This window comes from Mixophyes fleayi, chromosome 6 (genome assembly GCF_038048845.1).
Source record: "Mixophyes fleayi isolate aMixFle1 chromosome 6, aMixFle1.hap1, whole genome shotgun sequence".
Classification (NCBI taxonomy): domain Eukaryota; kingdom Metazoa; phylum Chordata; class Amphibia; order Anura; family Limnodynastidae; genus Mixophyes; species Mixophyes fleayi.
In genome coordinates, this window is record NC_134407.1 from 167,759,431 (window position 1) to 167,772,411 (window position 12,981).

At 38.8% G+C, this 12,981-nt stretch overlaps 2 protein-coding genes across 2 annotated transcripts in view; both read right to left on the bottom strand.

Annotated features, from left to right (window-relative positions):
* Nucleotides 1-12,981, bottom strand: part of SMARCE1 (SWI/SNF related BAF chromatin remodeling complex subunit E1) — a 241,199-nt gene that overhangs the window by 46,795 nt on the left and 181,423 nt on the right. The window lies entirely within an intron of this gene.
* The window catches only part of KRT222 (keratin 222), a 37,489-nt gene continuing 30,174 nt past the window's right edge, over nt 5,667-12,981 (bottom strand). Inside the window, exons 9-11 of the mRNA XM_075177129.1 lie at nt 12,697-12,767; nt 12,223-12,328; nt 5,667-8,224 (exon numbers count right to left, since the gene is read on the bottom strand). Of these exons, the coding sequence (XP_075033230.1) occupies nt 8,011-8,224; nt 12,223-12,328; nt 12,697-12,767 (391 nt within the window). The 3' untranslated portion in view covers nt 5,667-8,010. The remainder of the gene's footprint in view (nt 8,225-12,222; nt 12,329-12,696; nt 12,768-12,981) is intronic.

A 12,981-nucleotide genomic window follows, 5' to 3' on the forward strand; every position in this document is an offset into this window, starting at 1 on the left:
GTCAGGTCCACGCAGAGGTCTAAAGGCCGGCAGCAGGTAACAGAAACGATGAGCAAGCTGAGGTCAGAGGTCACAGGCAAAGTAGCAGAACGGGTAAACGAGCCAAGGATCAGGGTCACAGGAAACACAAGCGAAGTCAAATACGAAGCCAAGGGTCATACACGGGAAGTCAAAACGTAGATACAGGAACAGGAACTGGAGCAAGCAGGTCAGCAGACTGGAGCACAGAAGCTATAACCGGCAATGAGGCAGCAGACCTCATTGCCTTAAATACAACCCATAACCAATCAGAACCTGCCCCTAGACAAGGCCACACTTGTAGGCTAATTGCCAGCACCTAGCAAGACCAATCAGGGCTTAGAACTGAAATCCACACCTGCAGGCTAATGCCTGCTAATTCAGCCACAGGCTAAATCTGCCTGATTGTCCCTAGAGCGCATGCGCGCCTGGCTGCCAGGACACGGCGCTGAGGAAGTGTCCGACCGTTGCCTTGGCAACGGTTGGGAGTTGGAAGGAAATGACGTCCCGGTCGTCATGGTGACGGCCGGGACGTTGGGACCTACAGGAAGCGAGCCGCGGCGGCTGTGAGTACCGCCGCGGCTCGTGACAGTAACTATGTATTTGAAAAAGTCTGACACTCAGAATAAATGCATTAACAAGCAAGGAGGTCTAAATTGATCTATCTACCCCCTCAGAGGGAGAATTTGAGAGCAGCAATCTTTTGATGCATTATACCCTGACTCAGTCAGGTGGTCCTGTCTAAAGAGAAGGAAGTCTAAGGTGACCACCGATTTGGACAGTATCCAGAATCGTCAGTATAACTGCATATACTTCAAGAGAGACACAGAATAATTCCAGCATATACTCTCACAACTGGGATTGATTGCACTATCTAAAACCATTAAAGGATCCTGTGGATATTGAGGATATTGATTCATATTTTACACAGCATTCTGGACTCTGGTTTGTGTCTCTATTCATTATTTGCCAGGTTGAATATCATATGTTATGTTGCTTATTTAACGAGGAAGACAGGTTGTGATGTGTATGATTAGATTTTATTAATTGAGTTTAAATCTGTGGGAAGAGTGTATTTGCACTTATGGATGCAGTATTAAAGAAAAACTTCTGTATGTTTGAAATGAATACACTGTCAGGCCAATTGTTTATTTATATATAACAGATAAAGTCTCCAGTCAAGCTTGTTGACGTGTGATAATACTTTCATAATACAACTTCATGGTGAAGTGTCCTAGTGCTAAAAGATGTGTGTGACTTCATTGGTGACATAACTGTGAGTATGACATAACTGGTTGCATAGTCAAGCCCAGCAGGAACTGAAAATAGGAAAGACAGCAGGCAAAGAGGTAACAGACACAATTGCCTAAGTCATTATCATCATCTCTTTATTTATATAGCGCCACTAATTCCTCAGCGCTGTACAGAGAACTCACTCACATCAGTCCCTGCCCCATTGGAGGTTACACTCTAAATCCCCTAACATACACACACACACACACACACACACACACACACACCGGGAGAGACTCAGGGCAATTTAATAGCAGCTACTTAACCTACCAGTATGTTTTTGGAGTGTGGGAGGAAATCGGAGCACCCAGAGGAAACCCACGCAAACACGGGGAGAACATACATACTTCCACACAGATAAGGCCATGGTTGGGAATCCAACTCATGACTCCAGTGCTGTGAGGCAGAAGTGCTAACCACTAAGCCACCGTCTTCTCATAGACTGCACAGAGGGATAACATAAAGCTATATCTGGCATATACATTTACCTTTGCTAGGAGCAGTAAAGCTAATTATTTTTTGTGGCTATATTCCCTTTAACCTAGCACAATAAGTTTGTAAATACAAAACTTTTTCTCCAGGCTTAGTGCAGACTATTCTCATTTACTGGGATTCATTGAGTCACTCAATATCTGTCCTTTGAGCAAAAATGTTGTTTATCCTACCTTTCAGGTACATAATACAATACAAATGGTTTCATCATCCATGTCTATGCAATATAAGATATCTCTGTGTTTAGCATACTGACCAATTTTAAAAATCTTCCTCCAGCAGATCAGGAGGGCGGGGCCAAAACTGAAACCCTGTGGACAGGATGCGGGAGAAAGGCCAGGAGAACTACCTGAAATTCGGGAGTCTCCCAGACATTCCTGAGAGTAGGTAAGTATGCTGATCAGTCAACATTGTCATTTATCACCACTACTCATCTTATATCTCATATCTTAAAGCGCTATTAATTCAATAAGTTTTATTGGTAAAATCTCAACATATGGAAAGTGCATGGAAAATACATGCTAAAGGGAGCGTAAGGTTTTATGCGTTTTCACCCATTGTCCACATATGTGTGTACAAGTCCTAAAAGATACAAACAACACCAACACCTCTTCCCAAAAAACACATTAAGAGGTATATATGAATAGTGGATGTTTTCAGCACAATGGACTTAAGCAAAGGACTCATGAGCTAGCACGGCAGAACTGGTGTTAAATAATAAGAATAGAGGAGGTTGACCAGGATCCAGAGATTCAATGTTATATTGTGAAAGTAATACATTATTTATGTTCAATACAATTTTTAATTATGTTAAAAACACATAAGTGTTCCCTTAATAATTCCCATGACTACTTTATAGAAGTATTGAAGCTTAGATTCTCATTGATTAAAAACCTGCACGTTTATTTATGTAAAACTGCCCATATAACAGCCATAGGAAGTAATAGTCTGGACCAGCACTTTATTTTTTTTAATAAAACAAGCTCCTTGTAACATACTGTAGAAGCAGGAGTTTTGGACATGATGTTCCTGTTGTGACGTTCGTACATACATAACATCTAGAAGTACAAGTATTTGTGAAACCAGAATTAGTTTTGTATTTTAACAAGTACATCTTTCAAACATCAACATAGTATAATAGACATAATGAAGCATTTACATTCAATAAGCTGTATATTACTAATAGGCAAAGCCGAGCAGCCCTTGAGTAGATGAGGACACTGAGAAGCATCTCCAGCAGCAATGTGTTGAAATAATCCTGCATATATATTTTATTATTACAGTATTAGACTGTGGTTTGCTACTGCTTAATGAATAGACTAATTGCTGATGCCAATAGTAACATAGATATAATGTCAACACTTATAATTGCTGAGTTCTAATGTAATCACTTCAGCATTCATTAGCACAACTAGTGTATTATAAGGAATAATTAACCCCCACTGTAAAATATTATAAACATATGGAAGTTGGAAGGCACCTCGGATTTTTGTGACCTGTATAAAACATGTTCATCTAACTGGTCACAGAGGTCCAATGTGGCTTCTAATAACCATACACTGTCATTTGAGTACATATATATATATATATATATATATATATATATATATATATATATATATATACATACACACACACACACACACACACACACATACATACATACACACAGTATATTTGAAAATGAATACCCCAGCCCCTGTAGCTTTATAGTGGAGTTGTACCCTCTCCCTCTACTCAGACCCCTGTATAACCCAGGCTACCAAACAGGAGGATCCAATGTGCAGAGCTGCTTGCAGCAGAGTGTCCTGTTGGCCATGCCCCTCAGTATGTCTTGCCACCACTTCCCCAAACGTAACGATATTTAAAAGTCTCAGCTCAGTCACTATTGGAGCTGGGTGCTTTAGATATGATTACATCATCTTCAGCTATGATTACATCATCAAATTATATTTTTGCTTCAGATGGAACAGGCCCTTCAGGATGCTCTGCAGCAGAGGGGCGAACATTCTTCAAAGGTACCCCAGGCAGAAAGAAGGGTGTCCCAGTTAAATATGCTGTAATTATATTGAAGTTTGATGTATACAGTACCCTTGAGCTAGCTTGAGTCTATCTAAAGTTCAAGAACTTATCTTGAATTTTTGTAGGTTATAAATGTCTCACTGAAATGGTTCGAAGACCACTTCAAAAAAGTATGAGTATTCATTTTTCAAAGGACATTTTTGAAAATGATCTTTGACCCCCTCACTGTTGAGGGCGAGTGAATCTTGCCCTGCAAATATATTGATATACATAACTGAGAACAGGGCAGTCCCACTCAACCTCAGAAATTCCAGGGAGAAAGGAAATACTCAGTTTTCTTCCATCATTGTAGAAAGGGTGTGTGGCCAGTGATGTCATTGCAATGACATCACAGAGTGTCTAGGGGATGAAGGAGGCTCTAAAAGAGCCTCAGTAGCTCTTATAAGCACAGGGGACTCCCCTTTTTTAATCAAGGTTTCCCACTACCAGACATTTTCTGTTAATCCACAGAAATATCCTCTATATAAACAACATATAATAAAAATATCCCTGGATGTGGGAAGACTCTAAAAGAGCCGAGATCTTCCCCATCATGGTTGCCATTGGCACAGGGGTACCACTGTTTGAAAAAGTGGAGTCCTCTATTTTAAACAGTAGTGCTCTTTAGTAGATGTTGTCTGGTGATCAGCCAATATACATACAAAATTTGCATACTATAAAATGAAAAGAAAAATGTTGAACCATTTTTTTTCCAGAAGACCTTAAGCTATTTAGCAAGGTATGACAACCATTGTTAAGTAAACATCTTCCAAATGTTTATTTGCTAGATGAAAATTAATTTTTTTTTTCTGCTGTGCATTCCAATTTTAGTTTATAAAGGAAATAATGGTATTTCTTTGGAAAATACTGCATTCCAGGTTATAAAGAAACCAATTGTATTGTTAGAAAATACAGTCTTCTGAAAAAAAGCAAGGTATGATTTGTGACTAACATTGATGTTGAATTGTGACCAGCCGAAAAAGTGCCAAAATTGGCTAAGCATAGGGTTGATTAAAACCAAAGCAAATAGATTATGGATAGATTTATGTCAAGATAAGCATGCCAAAATCTTTTTGTTATGCCTTCTGAATGCATGTGTTTATATAAAATGTTTGGGTTTTTTTTTCATTAAAAAAATTAAGTATTTTAGATATTTAGATGTGTTTTTTCAAAAGACATTAATTACCTATTGCCCTTTCTGTCTGTCTGCACCTAACACAATTCACACCTAGGGGGTAAATGTATCAAGCTGACAGTTTTCCGGCAGGTTTGAAAAACCAATCAGATTCTACCTATCATTTATTTAGTACATTCTACAAAATGACAGCTAGAATCTGATTGGTTGCTATAGGCAACATCTCCACTTTTCAAACCCGCCGGATAACCCCCTAGTCGCACTAGATCAGTCATTTATAATGTGTTAAAAATGGAATTATAAACAGATCAGTGAAGGCAATGCACACCTAAATTTAATGATCAGCTAGTATATTCTTTTTTACTCCCATTTATCTACCAAGCTTCAACAGTATTATAACTGATTCCAATAGAAATGCAGTAATGTGCTTTAGAAAGGGATTGCATATGCTCTAAATGTATCAATAGGAGGAAACCATAAACTGCACCATTTGGGTTTCACACCATTTGTAACATTTACATATGTATTCCAAAAGAAAAGAAGTATAGAAATATATTTTCACTTAAAAATGTTTCCCTATATGTAGAAATATATATTGAAAGAGAAACTAAATACATTTTTGTTAAATGTTTGTTGTACTTTGGTTTACTTTTCTATGTAACGCTGGAAAAATATTTTCTTGTATACAACATAAATATTGGGCATTCACCTCCGGTAGATGCCATAGAAATAGAATACTTTAAATTGTTATCTGTTAATACAGAAAAATATTAATTTGTGTGTGTTTCATAATATCAAACACTAATTAAATTATACTTAAAAATAACATTTAATAATATTTACTTTATGAATAATTAGGAAGGAATTCATCATCCCCAGTAAAATATCAGAACTCTAATGTTTGCCAGTAGTCTATGGGTCTTTCATGGGTATGTCTTTATGAAAACAGGGGAACTTAAAGCACCAATCTTAACTTTTTTGACTTAGATGGTCCTCAATGTCCGGCTGTGCAAATTGCCGGCTAATACAGTACAGAACTCTCGGCTCATTTTCCCTTACATGTCTATGGGGCGCAGTGTGTCTTTGTGGACTGTTCCGTACATGTTACCTCGCCCCGAAATGAATCTGTCCCAGAGAGTGCTAAAGTATGTAGAATTGTTGATATTTTATTTCCACATGTTAGTGAAAAATGTAATTGTTTCTGCACTGAACACCAAGAAGCGGGTGTTATACTAGATGTCAAACTGGCTGCTTGTCTTCTATGTAGTACAAAACAACACCTGGAAAAACAAGAGCAATAAAGACCAACGTCCAGTCTGGTTTTGCTTCAGTTTTTGCACTGTAACATAACAGTATTGTGGATGAGCACAAAACTGAGCTAAATTATAAAGAGATCAGGACATTTTTGGCCTGTTATGTGTGTACATATGGGCTAGCACAGGCCTGTCCAACCTGCGGCCCTCCAGATGTTGTGAAACTACAAGTCCCAGCATGCCCTTCCAACTATCAACAGGTTGTCTACTGGCAAAGCATGCTGGGGCTTGTAGTTTCGCAACACCTGGAGGGCCGCAGGTTGGACAGGCCTGGGCTAGCACAAAAAACAAAGTGTTCTTATTTACACTGTGCCAGCCATTCCTAAGTGGCTCACAATATTAAAATGTTGATAGATTGAAACACTATGATATCGAGAAATCATACAGCCACTTTCTATAAAGTGGAACAGGTAGCGTTACTGTAGAAATGGAATTTACATGAGCAGTTCCAAACTATTAGCAAAAGAGGTACATTTCTCAGAATTCACTTTGTTTACTTTTCCGTTTGGTTGGTCAACAAAGAGCTTGAAATTGTCCATTACCATTTGAACCACTACACAAATCAAATATCAGAAGACTCGCTCAACTCTATGAGAGCCTGATGAATGTCCTTCATGATTAAAACTTAAAGGGAAGAGTTCTGTATTGATTTTACTTATTTTAATTCCTCAAAAAAAATTCCACTATCTTCAGAGTTGCATAGCTAATGTAAAAGTTTTTCTTCCTCCCGAAAGGACTGATGAAGCATGAAATTAACAATGGACAGTCCTATGTTTTATGTACGAATACAATCAACCTACTCTAATTCCCTCTGATGTGAAATTGCATAGCACAGAGACATTCCTGTTTTGTGAAAGATAAACCTTTTTTTTAAACGATAATATCTATTAACTATTGCAACAGTTTGGATCTTTTTTGCATTTTTTTCCAGTCAGTGGTGACACAAAACATGAATGAAATACTTCTAGATTAATATCAAACCATGGATTATAAATGAAAGGTCATCCATTCAGTAACCATTGAGACATTGACATCACAGAGGCACCAAAAAAGTGACTCGTGCCTCACGAGCCCACAAAATGTTTGCCTCTGTTGTGTGTACTTTAAATGTAATAACCTGGAGCATGCAGTTATCAAGCCAAAAAGAAGTATTTTTGATCAAATGAAAGTTAATGACTGGACAGTTGTGTTATTAAATATGTGTTTTAGAGTTCTGACTATTAAGCTTCTAGCTACATATTTACAGTGAGAAAATGTGTCATGGGGCTAGATTTACTAAGCTGCGGGTTTGAAAAAGTGGGGATGTTGCCTATAGCAACCAATCAGATTCTAGCTTTCATTTATTTAGTACCTTCTACAAAAAGATAGTTAGAATCTGATTGGTTGCTATAGGTATCATCCCCACTTTTTCAAACCCGCAGCTTAGTAAATCTAGCCCATGGTTTGGACAGCGAAGAGAACAGAGGTAAAAGGTGAAAGGCAAGGCATGTTCTTTTCTAGTCAGTATTGGCAAAATAGATATACAGACCAATTATATTTAAAAGCAAAACTTGCGAGATGAATGTGGTTTCATTTTTTCCACCTAACTTATATGGAGATCCAGTATGACCCACCACTTTAATCATTTTAGTAGTATTATTACATTTTCATATAACATCCGAGCTGTCTCTTTTTATCTTTGAATTGATAGTTGCCAGGTCATGGGCTCATGGTGGGAATACTACATGAGCGTCTCATAATTAACCGAACCTCTATGTCAGGTAGATTGTCCTTTTTGGTGTGGGAACATGTTTCATTCGCAGCTGCCAGGTGGAGGTCAAATCTTAAAGACACAGATTTCTTTCTTAGTCGGGGGTTGTCCTTAAAGAAGGAACCTTCCCACCGCTTGATCATTTCATCCACTTTCTCTGTTCTGAAAAATAGATTACTGATATAAGCATGTTATACTATCACTTTCTATATCAGATAATAACAGTTGGGAAAATGTATATAATATTGTATTTTGTATTTCATGATTGATAGTTAAATTGGACAGTTGTTAATACCTCATACTTAATGTAAACAAAATTCAGCAAATAATTACAATTAAAATAAAATTGTATTTAAAGAATCCCTCACTTTCTGTATATCTCGTATTTAAACGTTACTTTGAAAGAACTCTGTATAGGTTAACTCCACCCAAAACAAGATAGACAATTGTTCAGGCCCGGCGCTCCCATTAGGCAAGGTTAGGCACTTGCCTAGGGCGCCGGGCTCTGGAGGGCACCTGGAGAACTGGAAATTAATTTTAAAACTGTGCGGCGACTGCTGACCATACCTGTCCCTGTCACGTCTGCCGCACAGCATGCAGATGCACGGGGGAGGGGGGAGAGGCTATTGCTCACCACTGCCGCCTCTCTGCTCCGTCTCCTCCCCTCCACTCACTAGTGTCAGTGAGTGGAGGGGAGGAGACGGAGCAGAGAGGCGGCGGTGGTGAGACAAGGTAAGAAAAGACGGGGGGAGGAGGGAGGAGGGCGCCGATTTTTGCGGGGGGTGGGGGGGGGGGGGGGGGGGGGGAAGAGGGCGCCGATTTTGCCTAGGGCGCCATGGACCCTAGCACCAGCCCTGCAATTGTTACATACCTTCCACGTGTGCACCTCCTGGGTTTCTTGATAAATCACTTGAATGGGAAGTTTACAGGGGAGTAAGGATGTAACAAAGAGATATAGCGCCTTGAGCAAGCACATGTTACAGCTCCTCCTCTCACTTTAGTTTTAAAGCACAACACTTCAAAAGAGTGTAACAGAGGATACAGCCAGCATGCAGAGGTCCCCCCCTTTTAAATGTGGACTCCCTTTTAAATGTGTGTTTAAACAATGGCACTTGACCCAACCTCTAATCAATCCCCTTGTGTAAATGGTTAATAGCATTCAGGCTCATTTCTGTGTCCCTAGTAACAGAAATAGGTAGCGCAATCTCAACAGTTATGGAGACCTTAGAGGACCATATGTGTGATTAAATGTCTGTGGTACCCTTCCACATTTAACGCTGGGAGCACATGCTGCAACTGCTCCATCCACACTAGGCTCATGCAGGGGAGGGGCCTAGACATTTGCTCAGTTTGTTTCAAAACAATTTTTTTTTCATTATATTAAGGGGACAAAATTATTTAATTATTGTATTATTCGGGCACTATGTAATGACAAATTGTGCAACATAAATAATTATATCCACCATTAACAATCAGTTAATATTATTATACATTCACATTTCCCCCATAATATAATGCTTTAATAGTGTCCCCTTAAGAAAATAAATAAAACATTTTTCCCTCCCATAAGTTAATATTAAATTAATTTTGCCCCTTAATCAATAAATAATGATTGCCCAAATAATTTGAATGTCAATGGCGCTTTCTCTTATGGTCTGAACGGCAAAGTAGCTGAAACAGCAGCAGTGTGAGCAATCTCGCCACTCACCACCACCTCTTTTATTCTGATCCTTTGGATGGCAGTTTTGTGGCAGTTTTGTGGCAGTTTTGCAAACCCCAGCTTAGTAAATCTGGTGGTTTGTATGCTCATCATTATTAAAATCGGGATGGCGATTTGTAAAGTGATGGTTTTCAAAAATGTTAATTCTGGCTGTTTTAATGGCGGTTTGGGCTTTAAAACTGGCAGTTTCACCAAACCACTCTTTAGTAAATCTAGCCCCAAGTGCATGTTGCTCTCAGTATGCATGCCTTGGTGAATCAGGACCACAATCTTTATTTACAAATGTCTGCATATTTGTATATATGGTGAAAAATATATTTGCGCTCATGTCCAGTAAATGTGGTCTGTTTTATTTTGTCTTGATTCACACCATAATTCTGGTTGTTCACATACACCACTTATCACCTGATTGGCTGCAAAATAATCAGCTCCAACTGGAGAGCAGGTACACCTCCAATCAGTGGAGGACTTGAAAACTTTAGCCTGGGGGGTGCAAGACTTGGCTCAGCAGCCTATTAGGAACATTTTAAAGGAAGATTTTCTAAGCCCATAAGAATTCAGCTAATTTAAAGTGTAGTGTTGAGAATCTTAGGGCCTACAGAAGCAACTTGCACGCAACTTGCGTTTAAAAAAAAACGAGCACAGAACTTCAGCATATTTACGACCATATTGAAATACAAGTATACCTCAAGATACATTTCCATTGGAATCTGGGTATAAGTACGTGTTGCCTAAACGTTACTTAACTAATGTAGACAGACAGAACAGAGTGCAAGATATGCACATGCATATGTGCAATATAAAGTCACATTAAATGCATGCAAAAAAAATTCAGTATGTTCTTAATGCGTACTGTACATATAATGCATTTTTATAGTCTATCTTCCTTGCATACACATGTTCTGTGCTATTTAGTGGCACACATGTGTCACTATCAGTCTGCACTTACACCTGCCCGGTAGCTGGTGCAAATGATACGGCTAAAAAACATGTAGTTTCGAGGGAAGCAGGACTTGAATCGGCCACATCCGTGTTGGCCAGCGTTCAAGTCATAGGCATTCGCAAGCGTCATTTGCCTGTGGACATGAATTGCATACAATTGCGTTCATTGGCGTAAGGTCCGTTTCTGACCAAGCGCAGAGTTATTTCACGCAAGATACAGCACGCAAACGTATTTACATCTGAACAGGAATCAGACCCTTAGGGCTAGATTTACTAAGCTGTGGGTTTGAAAAAGTGGGGATGTTGCCTATAGCAACCAATCAGATTCTAGTTGTCATTTTGTAGAATGTACTAAATAAATGAAAGCTAGAATCTGATTGGTTGCTATAGGCAACATCCCCATTTTTTCAAACCCGCAGCTTAGTAAATCTAGCGCTTAGTGTGGAAGACAATCTGGATGTTTGTTTGCTAGGTTGACTGACTTATAAGCAGCTTGAAATAACAACAGTGTTATCTGTTCTCTATTTGATTTGATTTTTAATGGTAATGGTGAGTGGAACAAGTATATAAAACTATGTATCTACATATCTATGTAAAAGTTTCAGAAGCTTTTCAAAAAATAGATTTTTCTTAGATTCACACAAGGCTTCCTGTTTAAAGCACTCAGCTAACATTTACATATATGTTAAAGAAGACATTTTGAAGATTATAGAGTAACACCCCCCACCAAAACTAACAGAACTCCAGTGATCTGGTGTCTAGGACCACCACTATTAATCTCCCGACATGGTTGAAATTTAAACCTTTATACATACAGGTTTTATGTATACAGCACTGGTTGTAAAGCAGACCAGCCACCCCATCTACGCCAGAGTTCGGATTTAGACCTCATGGTGCCCTAGGCAAGATATTGGTTTGGTGCCCCCCCCACCTCCCTGAAACAATCCATAGCATTATATTTTTTTTAGCTGGTCCCGCCTTGCTGCTGCCGTGTGTATCGTGTAAATTGTTGAAAACTTCTAGCATTGCCCCCCCCTCCCCCCGCGCGAGTCACGGGCAGGGGGGGGGGGGGCGAGTCGGGAGCAAATTTTTTTCTTTTTTTTTTTTCTCTCCCTTCTTCCCCCCACCTGGGCCCCCTGAGAGCCGCTAGGCCCTAGGCAGGTGCCTAGGTTGCCTAGCGGTAAATCCGGCCCTGATCTACGCTCTTGACAAAAAGAAAGCAATTATAGCACAAATTGCTTGAATTTTAAATCTTCTCCTGCCTCCGCAACAGATTATCATTTAAATGTTGGGGTCCAAGGGCACTGAATCTTGATAGTACTGCTAGTAACACAATTTTTCTTTAATGTTACAATATGATCTTCAGTATTGGACCAACTAGTAATTTTGGTTTGGTAGGCATGTAATAAATATTCTGAATATTATGACTGATCTTTGTGAATGTTGTTGGTGCAGCAAACTGTCTTTAACAGGCATTTTACTGATATGTAATACTTACTGTACTGTGCCACTGGCCTCTGCACCCTCTTCTGCGATATTTCCATTAAATATCGCTTGCTTTTTTGTAGCTTCTCCACAAATCTCGTTATGATTTTTGATTGAGCCTGCATAAATAAATATATTACACATTTAGCAATCTACACTACGTTTTTGATGTTAGAGAAGCTGAGTGACATAAAAAAAAACTTGTGCTTTTAGATTTAGGCAAGTCTGGATATAGAAAATGAAAACCAAAGTTATAATACAGTGTAAAGTGCTACTTAATGCATTTTTATTACAATGGAATTTTATTAAACTGGTTTATCTTTAAGAATACTTTTCTAGATTATGTTTTGTTTCACACTGGACATCGGGGTTCATACTAATTTTAGACAGTGAGTGTGGACCACAAAAGGCTGCCCATTTTTTTATTTATTCCACAATATGAACATTTTATATCACAATATAACGTCTGTCCCAAGCTGACACTAACCTGAAGTTAGCATAAAGTCTGTTTTGCTTGTAGATGATTTTGGTTCCTGAATTTGTTTAGTACCATGTAACCTGTGAATTGAAACAATCAGAATATTTTCAGAATCAATTACAGTTATTGGATTTCTTATCCAGATACCTGTTATCCTGAAAACAAGAAATGAAAAGTAAGTGCCAAACAGACAAATATGGTCACATTGTCTTCTTCTACAGTCACTGTGAGGAGCGCTGCTAAATGCAATACTAAGTGCAAGGGTTAGTAGTGGGTGCAGAGGGTGCAGCCATC